The sequence below is a fragment of the Rutidosis leptorrhynchoides genome, chromosome 3, assembly GCF_046630445.1.
Source record: "Rutidosis leptorrhynchoides isolate AG116_Rl617_1_P2 chromosome 3, CSIRO_AGI_Rlap_v1, whole genome shotgun sequence".
NCBI lineage: Eukaryota > Viridiplantae > Streptophyta > Magnoliopsida > Asterales > Asteraceae > Rutidosis > Rutidosis leptorrhynchoides.
The window spans coordinates 456,663,263-456,676,369 of record NC_092335.1 but is presented as its reverse complement, the minus strand read 5'-3'; the positions used below and the strand labels follow the sequence as shown (position 1 = coordinate 456,676,369).

The 13,107-nt window shown below is 41.7% G+C and overlaps 1 protein-coding gene and 1 non-coding gene across 2 annotated transcripts; one reads left to right on the top strand and one right to left on the bottom strand.

The window, feature by feature from the left end:
- Positions 1–226: 226 nt before the first annotated feature.
- Positions 227–333, bottom strand: LOC139903407 (small nucleolar RNA R71). The gene has a single exon (XR_011778228.1). It is a non-coding gene; the product is annotated as a small nucleolar RNA R71 (small nucleolar RNA).
- Positions 334–10,874: 10,541 nt separating this feature from the next.
- On the top strand, positions 10,875–11,454 carry LOC139901587 (uncharacterized). Its single transcript, XM_071884281.1, has 2 exons — positions 10,875–11,051; positions 11,290–11,454. Exons 1-2 carry the CDS (start codon positions 10,875–10,877, stop codon positions 11,452–11,454), a joined length of 342 nt encoding a protein of 113 aa, XP_071740382.1.
- Positions 11,455–13,107: the final 1,653 nt, after the last annotated feature.

Genomic DNA, 13,107 nt, shown 5'->3' with positions numbered 1-13,107 from the left:
GATAGAGGAAAATCCGTTCGAACACATTCAACAATTTAACGAAATTTGTGATATCTATAAGAACAAGGATGTGACCGATGATGCTTTTAAGTTAAGGACATTTCCCTCTACACTTCAGGGAGAGGCGAAAGTATGATTAAGGAACTTACCTTCCGATTCGATTAGGACTTTTCAAGATTTAACCGATGCGTTTATCAATCACTTCTTTCCACCAACAAAGGCGGAACGACTTAGAATGGAAATTAATGGGTTCGCTCAATGAAGTGATGAGTCTTTGTATGATGCAAGGACACGTTTTAAGAAGATGTTTAGAGCTTGTCCACCACATGGTTTGTCAAAGAAGGAGTATATTAACACGTTCTACCGGGGCACTAATGCTTTGATAAGACAAACTCTTGATGCGTCCGCGGGTGGAGTGTTTATGTATAAATCACCAAATGCGGCCGAAACTTTGCTAGAGGATATCTCGGTTAATACATATGAATGGACTTCATCACCTCGAGATTTTCCAAGGAAAAGTGTAGCACAAGTAGAGAGTGATAATGGGCAAGTCACACTAGAAAGCTTAAACAATCAATTTCAAATGTATGGGAAAGAGTTGAAAAGGCTACAACAATCGATCGTCGCCATGTAAGTAGGTTGTCAAAGGTGCGAAGGGCCACATCTCACCAAGAATTGTCCCCAAATTAATCAATGAAACCATATTGATTTGGACGACATTCCCATGAATTCGGATGCTCATGTCAACTATGTGAATAATCAAAACTATCAACATCAAACCAAAGCTATTACAACCCTAACCAAAGACAAGTATCGTTCAACAATCAAACCAATCTGCCACCCGGATTTACCAATCAAAACGAAACCAAGGCTAAAATGTAAACTACAACCAAAACCGAAACAACAATTACCAATCACAAAATAACCAATCCTATAACGACCAACATAATACCAACCAAGGAAACCAAAGTTATCAAAACAACCAAGGTTATAGTCAACCACACAATAACTAAGGTTACAATCAACAACCTCAACAAAATACTCAACAATCCCAACCTTCAAAGAGCCTAGAAGAAATCATGCAAAATTACATAAAGAAGGCAGAAACAACCAAAGCATTTTTGTTAGAGGAGAATGAGTTCTTGAAGCAACGATTAAAGCACCAAAAAGCATCATTTCAAAACCTAGAAAGCAGGGTGGAAGACTTTCAAGCCAAGTTGCCGAAAGACCTCAAGGCACCTTACCATCTAACACACAAGTCAACCCGAACAACAATTACAATAATAACCTACAACAAAACCAAAACTAACAAAACAACAACACAAGAATGATTCCTATCGAAAGCACTAACCAAAACCCTAACTACCCAAACCGAAATGACAATGTCAATGCCATAACCACTCGAAGCGGCTAACCACTCAAGGGATTGAAGATCCCCAACCACAACCCTTTATCACCCAAGAACCACTACTAAACTTTATTGAAGAGGAGATCTGGGTTAGTAAGGAGAAGGGTAAAGAAAAGGTCGACTCAACTGAGGGTACGGGTAATGATGAAATGGGTAAGAAAAAGGGTAATGAGCCTTTGAAGGCTACGAGACTGGTGCCATACCCAAAAGCTTTAAGGAAGGACAAGTTGGTGGCTCAATACAAAAAGTTTCAAGATATGATGAAAAACGTCTAGGGCCACTTGCCAATCACCGATGTGCTTAAAGGAATGCCAAACTATGGTCGGTTCATGAAGGAGCTAATATCTCAAAGGGGTAAATATCATGATGAAACATCTTTCTTTATTTAAGAGGAATGCAACAAGATTCTTGCATCAAGGCCAAGAATTCCTAAGAAGTTAGGAGATCCGAGAAAATTCATTTCCCTTGTAAGTTTGGTGACTCGAAAGTCTTCAATGTACTTGTCGATTTGGGTGCAAGCATTAACCTAATGCCCCATTCACTTTACGAGAGACTCGGCCTTGGACCTCTTAAACCGACCCGGATTAGGATAAGATTGGCTAACCATTCATTTGAAACCGCTATTGGTATCGCTGAGGACATCTTGTGTAAGACCCAAATATTTATTGTACATAATGTATTCATGGTGTACGATGCGTATACGAAGTGTACGAAGCATGTACGTGTTGCTTGCTCGAATGTCGAAGAAAACTGGATGTTGTTTGAGGTACAAGGTGTGTACGTATCTTTTCAACCCCAAATAAAGTTTGAGTTGATGTTTCAAAGCCTTACTATTGGAAATAATATCTTATTATGTTTCCAACGATATTTGATTCATCGAAAACGGAGCTACGGTCAAAAAGTTATGGCCAAAACAAGTTTCTGAAAACTGACCTGTAGGTTGGAGCGGCGCTCCACCTTTCGGCGCGGCGCGCCGAACCCGTCTGATGCAATTTTCAGCCTTTTCAAAAGGTTTAAATGAGGGGTACTTTGGTCTTTTTATTTAGGGTCGGTTTAGGGTCACCAAAACTGATCTAGAACTCCATTGGAGCTCATTTTCACTCATCAAACACTCTCATCTTCAAACCCTAGAGTGAGAGGAGAGTTTTAGAGAGAGATAGCTCCAATTAGAGAAGAAGAAGGGTGTTTCAGGTCAAACCTCGGGTATTAAAGTTGTTCTACTCGTCAACGGCATCATTTTGGCGGTATTGGTAAGTTCAAACTCCGAACTTCATCTTTGTAATTTGATATTCAAGTTTAGGGTTTTGAACTAGTTAGTTATAAAACTCTTTTAGGAGGTGGAATGGGTAATTGTAACTAGTTATTGTTGATGTTGGTGGGTTTAGGATTGGATGATGATATTGTTAGTTTGTCAACTAATTTTGTTGATGAAATCACTAGCTAACTTGGATTATTAGTGATTTGGGGTGTAAGTTCACAAATTGGGTGTTTTGACTAGTTTTAGGTCAAAATGGGTTTTTGTATAAATGATGGTCTAAAATACATTTAAAGCCTAAAAGAGGTGTATTTAGGTATTTCGGGAACGCGAGAAATGGTCTCGTTAGTTTTGGACTTTCGAGTATCGTTAAAAGTGCAAAAAGGCGTAGATTGCACTTTATGTCAATTTGGGCGGGTCGTGAGTCCAAATGGGGGATTGGTTGATCAAACCTTGTGCAAAATCTATTAGTGGGACATAATCACTATTCGATTGTGATTATGAGTGGTTCGGGTGAGATTTGACTTAGTCAAAGTTGGTCAAATGTATATAGTCGAAATTACACTTGTGATGTGTTAAGTCGAATAGGCTTAAGTTGTAGCTTATTTGCATGTATGATTTGCGTAGGTGATATACGTGAAGTCGGTGGAAGGAGTTCAAGTTTGCGAGTTGCACTTCTTCAAGTAATCGAGGTGAGTGGAATATTTATAAATGTATGTATGTGGTTTATTTACTCGTACGCGATGTGGGCCTTTGGTGCCACATCTTGAGTAGTGGGCGTTATGTCACAAGACGGTGACATATTTGTTGGTATGATCGGATGGGAACTACAAGTTGGTAGTGTCTCGTTAGGTGCCTCACAAGTCGGTGACACCTCATGGTGGTTCACGAGGCGGTGACCCCTTTGGTAATTGGTTGATGGTTCACAAGTCGGTGATACCATAAGTTTGGGAAGTGATTCACAAGTCGGTGACACTTCGTAGTGTTCACGAGTCGGTTACACTAGATGGTGATTCACAAGTCGGTGACACCTTATGATGGGTCACAAGTCGGTGACATTTCTTAGTGTTCACAAGTCGGTAACACTAGGTGGGGCTTCACAAGTCGGTGATGCCACATGGTGATTCACAAGTCGGTGACACCTTACGATGAGTCACAAGTTGGTGACATCATACGAGTGAGACTCGACGTTAATGGTTGTCTACAAGTCGGTAGTGCCATAGCGGGGAACGGTTTGTTATATTTATGCATTATTGTGATTTAGTATATTATTGTGGCGATTTATATACTAACGTTGTTGCTAGTCGTATGTTCGGTGTTGCTAGCTTGTTTATGCATTTTTATTGCATGGTATTGTAAGTGGATGCGTGTAGGTAAATTACATATGTATATGTATAAGTATTGCATTCACTAAGCGTTAGCTTACCCTCTCGTTGTTGACTTTTTTATAGATTGCATGGATGAGGAGGCTCGTGTAAGCGGGGACTAGTGGACTTGCGTAGTTGCTTTAGAAGGCTTGCTTTTGGATTGATTAGGATTGGGTAGCGTATCCCCAATCGCCATGCTCGGCCTTTATTTTGTATTACAAATCATGTGGTTGAAAACTTGTATTTTCGTACGAAAGTCGTAAAACAGCCGATGTGGGCCCGGTCCTCGTAAAACTTATTTTATGAATGGAACATGTTAGTCTTTCATATATGAATATGTTGTGAATAGCGTTTTGTCTAAATACGTCAGGAAGTGGTCAAACATTTTAGCATTTCAAGACTTTTTGGATAGGCCACTTTGGCGCACCGCGCAAGGTTATGGCGCGCCGCGCCACCTGCTGAACAAAGAATTTTTTTTTATTTTGATAAATTTCACGTGGTCGATTGTATATCGGGTTGGGTTGTTACAAGTGGTATCTGAGCATGGTCTAAGGGATTTAGGTGACTTGAAATAGGCGCCTAGACTTAGACTTTTTGTGTGGACTATTATGCGGGACTTGTAGGATTACGGGTCGCTTCGGGTTTCTAGTTAGTGCCTTTGAGAATAGGTTCTTTAACTACGTGTTGATTATGTGTTACTAATCATGTTGTGTTGTGTTGAACATCTAGCGAGATGATTGTTGTATTCATGAGTTCGGCATGGCGTGTGAGCGTAATAATGCTTCGCGACCATTATTACGGTTGCAAGCCAAGTCATGCAAGTGATGTATAACAAGTGTTGAACTAGATAGGATGTACGAATGGTGGCATATTATATGTTTGTGAACGATTGATCGTGGTGGTGTGTGTAAGTTATTCATGTTATGTTCCTAACCGAGTTCATTTCTTAGAATGACGACAAGGAGCAAACAAGCCAACGAAGATCAAGACGAAGACGTTGAGTTCACGGCTAAAATTGAGGCCATCTTTAAACGTCAAAAAGCGGAGTTTCTCGAGGATGTTAGAAAGGTTTTTCGGGAATCGGTTGATGGGCAAATAACCGATCTAATTGATGAAAGGGTGAAGGTCGCAATCGAGGAAGCGCTTGATGCTAGAAATATTTATCCCCGAGGCGAAGGGAGTGAAGGAAATGGGAGGCGGGACTTCCATTACAAAAACTTCAAGGATGCACAACCTCCTATGTTTAATGGGGTAAGGGATCCGTTGAAGAGTACATGTTGGGTTTCCGACATCGAGGGGGCATTCCGTACTAGTGAATGTCCTCCCGAGAAGAAAACGAGGTACGGTTCTAGTATGTTACGTGAAGAAGCCAAGTTGTGGTGGGATGACAAGATTCAATTGTATGGCGAGGAATAATGTATGAGCTTGTCATGGGATGAGTTCAAAAAGGAGTTCTTTGATGAATACCGAACTTCTTCCGATCTTGATAGAATCCGGGACGAGTTACACAATTTGCGACAAGGTTCGATGGCCTTGGTTACTTTCAAGTCTACCTTTTTAGCAAAGACTCGTTTTTGTTCGGAGTACGTTGGTGACGATCACAAGTTGATGAAAGATTTCTACCGTACACTGAATGACGAATTTAAGGGTAAGATTAGGCGGGGAATGGCTAAGTCTTTTGAAGAGTTGTTTGAGTTGGCTCGGGGTTTCGAACCGGAGGTGTCGAAGCCAAGTGTGTCCGATGTTAGTAAACGGAAGTTCAAAGCGACGGCGTTTTCAAACAAGAAGAGTAAAAGCGCTACCGAAGGTGTCGGAAGCGTAAAGATGAGTGACACGGGTGGTTCTAAATTCGCGTGTTATAATTGTGGACAAACGGGGCATAAGTCTCGTGATTGTCCGTCGGGCAAGGTCACATGTTTTAAGTGCCGGAAGGAGGGACACCGGAAGTCGGAATGTCTCGAGTGGAATAGTGACGGGGCGCGAAAATCTGGCGATGCTTGATTCAGGTACTATTCGATTTTAGTACTATCTATGTGCGGATGATTTGGGTAATGATTGAGTTTATCCATGTGTTGTAGTGACTAGCTAGGTCGAGTTAGTCCATTGCGGTTTGACTAACCAGGTCGGGTTAATCAATTGTTGTTAGGTGTTGACCGAGTCGGGTTGACCAAGGGTATTTGACAAACCAAGCCGGGTTACTCAAATTGTTTTTAGGGGTTTGACCGAGTTGGGTTGACCGAGATAGTTTGACTAACCGAGTCGGGTTAATCGATAAATTGTTAGGAGTGTTGACCGAGTCGGGTTGACCGAGTGCGTTTGACTAATCAAGACGGGTTAATCAATTGCTGTTAGGACTTAACCAAGTCGGATTGTCCGTGTGTGTTGACTTAACCAAGTAGGGTTAATCGATTGTTGTTAGGTGTTGACCGAGGCGGGTCGACATAGTGTATTTGACTTGACCGAGTCGGGTTAATTGGGTTGGTGTTGGAGGCATAACCAAGTCGGGGGTAACCATGGGATGATTAGAGGGTTACTTGTATTGTTCTCCATAAGGGTTAGCGTAGGATGGCATGCCATTTGAGAGGCGCTTATGTTGATCATGTAGGTGTGCGAGAAGAGTCACGATTGTTGACTATCTTTGGTGTGTGTAAGTAACCGTGTTAACGATTGAGAGGATACGAGTTGGGGTGTAAGTCGTGGTGGCACCAAGCATCACCATTGTAAGTGAAAGGATTGCTAGGCTTGCTTTGCGGCCTAGGCGGGTAGTGACAAGCAGGCGTCACTAGAAGGTTGTAGGCGTTGAGCCGTAATGTCCATTGGATTTATGTGACTTTGAATAGTCAAGTGTCGTATGACACCGAGGAGGGACCCGAAAGGGTCGAGTGATTGAGACTCGGTGGTAGTAATGGGAGTTGCATAACACTACGTCAGGTGCCCTCCGTATACCTGCAAGTGGAATGCTTCACTCCGGTGTTGTGATTATTTTGTACTTGGGTACCGACGAGAAAACCCGAAGGTACGAAGATGGTTTATTGTGGTGATTAGCGGGCGGTGACGTTTAACCGATTCGAAAGGACTAGGTCCAAGTATCTTGTGGTAAGTCTGCGGAAAATTTTGAGTATGACCAACGTTGGTGCCGGTCATGTGTGTGTGGAATGTTGAAATTTCACAAGATATTATCGTCTTGACGGTGATAAGGTAGGGTTAAAACCCTAAGTGGGGGAGTAGGTACCCGGAGGGTACGATGTTTCTTCGGTTTGGTAGGCATGTTTGGGTCACTTGCCGGTAGTTGCCTCGTTTTGAGAGCCAACTAGAGACGTAGAGTGTTAGTTTGGACTGTCTCATGTAGGGGCGTTTAAGTGTAGAGTGCGTTCGGGAACGAACTCTCTAGATTATTGGCGGTGGGCGTTAGAACTCTAAGTCGTGAGTTGGAGTATGCCAAGGAAATCCTAAAGGATAGTTGTGCGATTGGAACGTTGCATGGTGGTAAGGCGTGATCGCTAGGATGCAATGGCGGCATCAAAGGGGTCCGAGATTTTGTGAGAACTCGAAGACTTGAGGAAAGTGTGTTGTTTTTGTTCGCGATGAGGTTTAGATCGCGAGGACGCGATCCAATTTAAGTGGGGGAGAGTTGTAAGACCCAAATATTTATTGTACATAATGTATTCATGGTGTACGATGCGTATATGAACTGTACGAAGCATGTACGTGTTGCTTGCTCGAATGTCGAAGAAAACTGGACGTTGTTTGAGGTACAAGGTGTGTACGTATCTTTTCAACCCCAAATAAAGTTTGAGTTGATGTTTCAAAGCCTTACCATTGGAAAGAATATCTTATTACATTTCCAACGATATTTGATTCATCGAAAACGGAACTACGGTCAAAAAGTTATGGCCAAAACAAGTTTATGAAAACTGACCTGTAGGTTGGAGCGGCGCTCCACATTTCGGCGCGGCGCGCCGAACCCATCTGATGCAATTTTCAGCCTTTTTAAAAGGTTTAAATGAGGGGTACTTTGGTCTTTTCATTTACGGTCGGTATAGGGTCACCAAAACTGATCTAGAACTCCATTGGAGCTCATTTTCACTCATCAAACACTCTCATCTTCAAACCCGAGAGTGAGAGGAGAGTTTTAGAGAGAGAGAGATCCAATTAGAGAAGAAGAAGGGTGTTTTAGGTCAAACCTCGGGTATTAAAGTTGTTCTACTCGTCAACGGCATCATTTTGGCGGTATTGGTAAGTTCAAACTCCGAACTTCATCTTTGTAATTTGATATTCAAGTTTAGGGTTTTGAACTAGTTAGTTATAAAACTCTTTTAGGAGGTGGAATGGGTAATTGTAACTAGTTATTGTTGATGTTGGTGGGTTTAGGATTGGATGATGATATTGTTAGTTTGTCAACTAATTTTGTTGATGAAATCACTAGCTAACTTAGATTATTAGTGATTTGGGGTGTAAGTTCACAAATTGGGTGTTTTGACTAGTTTTAGGTCAAAATGGGTTTTTGTATAAATGATGGTCTAAAATGCATTTAAAGCCTAAAAGAGGTGTATTTAGGTATTTCGAGAACGCGGGAAATGGTCTCGTTAGTTTTGGACTTTCGAGTATCGTTAAAAGTGCAAAAAGGTGTAGATTGCACTTTATGTCAATTTGGGCGGGTCGTGAGTCCAAATGGGGGATTGGTTGATCAAACCTTGTGCAAAATCTATTAGTGGGACATAATCACTATTCGAGTGTGATTATGAGTGGTTCGGGTGAGATTTGACTTAGTCAAAGTTGGTCAAGTGTATATAGTCGAAATTACACTTGTGATGTGTTAAGTCGAATAGGCTTAAGTTGTAGCTTATTTGCATGTATAATTTGCGTAGGTGATATACGTGAAGTCAGTGGAAGGAGTTCAAGTTTGCGAGTTGCACTTCTTCAAGTAATCGAGGTGAGTGGAATATTTATACATGTATATATGTGGTTTATTTACTCGTACGCGATGTGGGCCTTTGGTGCCACATCGTGAGTAGTGGGCGTTATGTCACAAGACGGTGACATATTTGTTGGTATGATCGGATGGGAACTACAAGTTGGTAGTGTCTCGTTAGGTGCCTCACAAGTCGGTGACACCTCATGGTGGTTCACGAGGCGGTGACCCCTTTGGTAATTGGTTGATGGTTCACAAGTCGGTGATACCATAAGTTTGGGAAGTGATTCACAAGTCGGTGACACTTCGTAGTGTTCACGAGTCGGTGACACTAGATGGTGATTCACAAGTCGGTGACATTTCTTAGTGTTCACAAGTCGGTGACACTAGGTGGGGCTTCACAAGTCGGTGATGCCACATGGTGATTCACAAGTCGGTGACACCTTACGATGAGTCACAAGTCGGTGACATAATACGAGTGAGACTCGACGTTAATGGTCATCTACAAGTCGGTAGTGCCATAGTGGGGAACGGTTTGTTATATTTATGCATTATTGTGATTTAGTATATTATTGTGGCGATTTATATACTAACGTTGTTGCTAGTCGTATGTTTGGTGTTGCTAGCACGTTTATGCATTTTTCTTGCATGGTATTGTAAGTGGATGCGTGTAGGTAAATTACATATGTATATGTATAAGTATTGCATTCACTAAACGTTAGCTTACCCTCTCGTTGTTGACTTTTTTATAGATTGCATGGATGAGGAGGCTCGGGTAAGCGGGGACTAGTGGACTTGCGTAGTTGCTTTAGAAGGCTTGCTTTTGGATTGATTAGGATTGGGTAGCGTATCCCCAATCGCCATGCTCGGCCTTTATTTTGTATTACAAATCATGTGGTTGAAAACTTGTATTTTCGTACGAAAGTCGTAAAACGGCCGATGTGGGCCCGGTCCTTGTAAAACTTATTTTATGAATGGAACATGTTAGTTTTTCATATATGAATATGTTGTGAATAGCGTTTTATCAAAATACGTCGGGAAGTGGTCAAACATTTTAGCATTTCAAGACTTTTTGGACAGGCCACTTTGGCGCGCCACGCAAGGTTATGGCGCGCCGCGCCACCTGCTGAACAAAGAAATTTTTTTTATTTTGATAAATTTCACGTGGTCGATTGTATATCGGGTTGGGTTGTTACATCTTGGTTAGCATTGACACCTTGGTGTTCCCGATTGATTTTGTTATTATGGAGATGAAGGAGGATCTTCAAGTCCCCCTCATCTTAGGAAGACTATTTCTTGCGACTGCCGACACCATCATCTTGGTACAACGCAATCAACTCAACATTAAGGTTGGTGAAGAGCGTGTTACCATAAACATCCGGGAAGCTATGAAGAAACCGAGCAATACCGATGATGATGAGTGTTATGCCCTTGACCACATTGACTTTTGTGTAGATGAGGAGCTTGAAAAGCTTTTAGGGGTTGATACCATGGGGTTCAACCAAATTTGTGATAATGACATTGTGGATTTAGAGGCCGACTTTAGGGATTTGATGAACGTTAATGTTAATGAAAGTGAATTTGATTGTGAGACTACTCGGGAAGAGCCATTTGAGTCTATTCCCAACGAAGATAGATTTCTAATCAAGTCTTCATTGGGAAGAACCTCCCACTCTTGAGCTCAAAGAGCTCCCCGGGCATCTTGAATATGCTTATCTTAAGGAAGCAAACCAACTTCTGGTGATTATCTCTTCATGACTCACCCAAGACCAAAAGACACAACTTGTTTCACTTCTTAAGGCCCATCACACGACCATAGCATGGAAGACCACGGATATCCCGGGAAACAATCCATCATATTGTACACACAAGATTCTCATGGAAGAGAATTTTAAACCGGTTGTTCAATGACAACGAAGACTTAACCTAAACATGAAAGAGGTAGTAAAAAAAGAAGTGATTAAATTGTTAGATGCGGGCCTTATCTACCCAATATCCGACTCACCGTGGGTGAGTGCCGTGCAAGTGGTTCCCAAAAAGGGTGGGACCACGATGATCTTAAAGGACCAAAATGAATTTGTCCCGACCCGAATCATCACGGGATGGCTGGTATGCATTTACTATAAGCATTTAAACGATGCCACATGAAAAGACCATTTTCCACTCCCTTACATCGATCAAATGATCGAACGTCTAGCTGGGAGAGAGTTCTATTGCTTTCTTGACGAGTTTTCGGGATACTTCCAAATCCCGATAGACCCCGAGGACCAAGAAAATATGACCTTTACATGTCCCGATGGTACATTTGCGTATCGAATGATGCCTTTTGGGATATGTAATGCCCCAGGGATCTTCCAAAGATGCATGCTCTATTTCTTCGGATATGGTTGAGGATACTATGGAGGTATTCATGGATGACTTTTCGGTGTTCGGAGACTCGTTTGACCATTGTCTTAAAAACCTTGATAAAATGTTGACCCGTTGCAAAAATGCAAATTTAGTTCTAAATTGAGAAAAATGTCACTTCATGGTCAACGAGGGGGTAATGTTGGGTCATAAAATCTCAAAGGCTGGGATTGAGGTAGATAAAGCTAAAATTAGTGTGATAAAAGACTTACCTACACCATCGGATGTGAAAGCAATCTGAAGTTTTCTTGGGCATGCGGGTTTCTACCGTCGTTTTATAAAATATTTTTCGAAAATCGCCCGCCTATGACCAAGTTGTTAGAAAAAGACCAACCCTTCTTGTATGATGATGAATGCATTGAGGCATTTAACTTGTTGAAAGAAAAGCTCATTAACCCACCAATTCTTATTTCTCCCTATTGGGATAAAGACTTTGAATTAATGTGCGATGCGAGTGATTACGCACTTGGGGCGGTTCTTGGTCAAAGGATTGACCACCACTTTAGACCCATTTATTATGCAAGCAAGACCCTAAATGGGGCCCAATTGAATTACACCACTACCGGGAAGGAGCTTCTCGTGATGGTATTTGCTTTCGATAAGTTTCGGTCTTATATTGTACTTTCAAAGATGATTGTCTTCACGGATCACTCTACGTTAAATATCTTTTTTCAAAAGCAAGATGCGAAACATCGTTTGATTCGTTGGGTGCTACTTTTGCAAGAGTTTGACATAGAAATTAAGGATAAAAAGGGAGCCGAGAATGTGGCGGCCGACCACTTGTCAAGGCTAGACAATCCCGAGCTTCAACCTTTAGACGACTCCAAAATCCGGGATACCTTCCCGGATGAACATTTAATGAGAGTTGACATAGTTGATGAAGTCCCATGGTTTGCCGATTTTGCAAACTACTTAGCCTTAAATGTTTTACAAAAAGGTTTGTCATACCAATAAAAGAAAAAGTTTTTCAACGATCTACGGTATTACTTTTGGGAAGACCCACACTTGTTCCGCATTGGGGTGGATCAAGTAATTCAGAGATGTGTATATGGGCAAGAAGCCCGAGATACTTTGAGAAGTTGTCATAGTGGACCAACGGGGAGGGGGCATTTTTTTGCCGAATTACACCGCTAAAAAAATGTTTGATTCCGGATTCTATTGGCCCACGATATTCAAGGACGCCCATGAGTTGGTGAAACGTTGTGATTCTTGCCAAAGGTCCGGATCCACTTCAAATAGGGAAGAAATGCCTTAAACCGGCATTCAAATATGTGAGATATTTAATGTATGGGGCCTAGACTTCATGGGTCCATTTTCGAATTCGAATAAGTGTCTCTATATTTTGGTTGCGCTAGATTATGTTTTGAAATGGGCCGAGACTAAAGCCTTGCCAACCAATGATGCTAGGGTAGTAGTTAAGTTTTTAAGAATTTGTTATCTAGGTTTGGAGTGCCAAAGGCGTTGATCTCGAATCGAGGCACGCACTTTGCTAATAGTCTTATGGAACGAGTGATGGAAAAATATGGTGTAACACATCGTTTTTTGACCCCTTACCATCCCTAAACTAGTGGTCAAGTGGAGAATACGAATCGTGCTTTGAAAAGAATTTTGGAAAAGATGGTTAACAATAACCTGAAGGTTTGGTGAACCAAGCTTGATGATGCCTTATGGGCATTTAGAACCACTTATAAGACACCAATAGGCGCCACACCATTTTGCCTAGTTTATGGGAAATCATGTCACATCCCGGTAGAATTAG

Bases quoted from the DNA above. Each gene is read 5' to 3' on its own strand.
- LOC139901587 (XM_071884281.1), top strand. From the start codon at position 10,875: ATGAAAGAGGTAGTAAAAAAAGAAGTGATTAAATTGTTAGATGCGGGC. The intron at 11,052-11,289 runs GTATGCATTTAC...GTAATGCCCCAG, and splicing joins GAATCATCACGGGATGGCTG to GGATCTTCCAAAGATGCATG.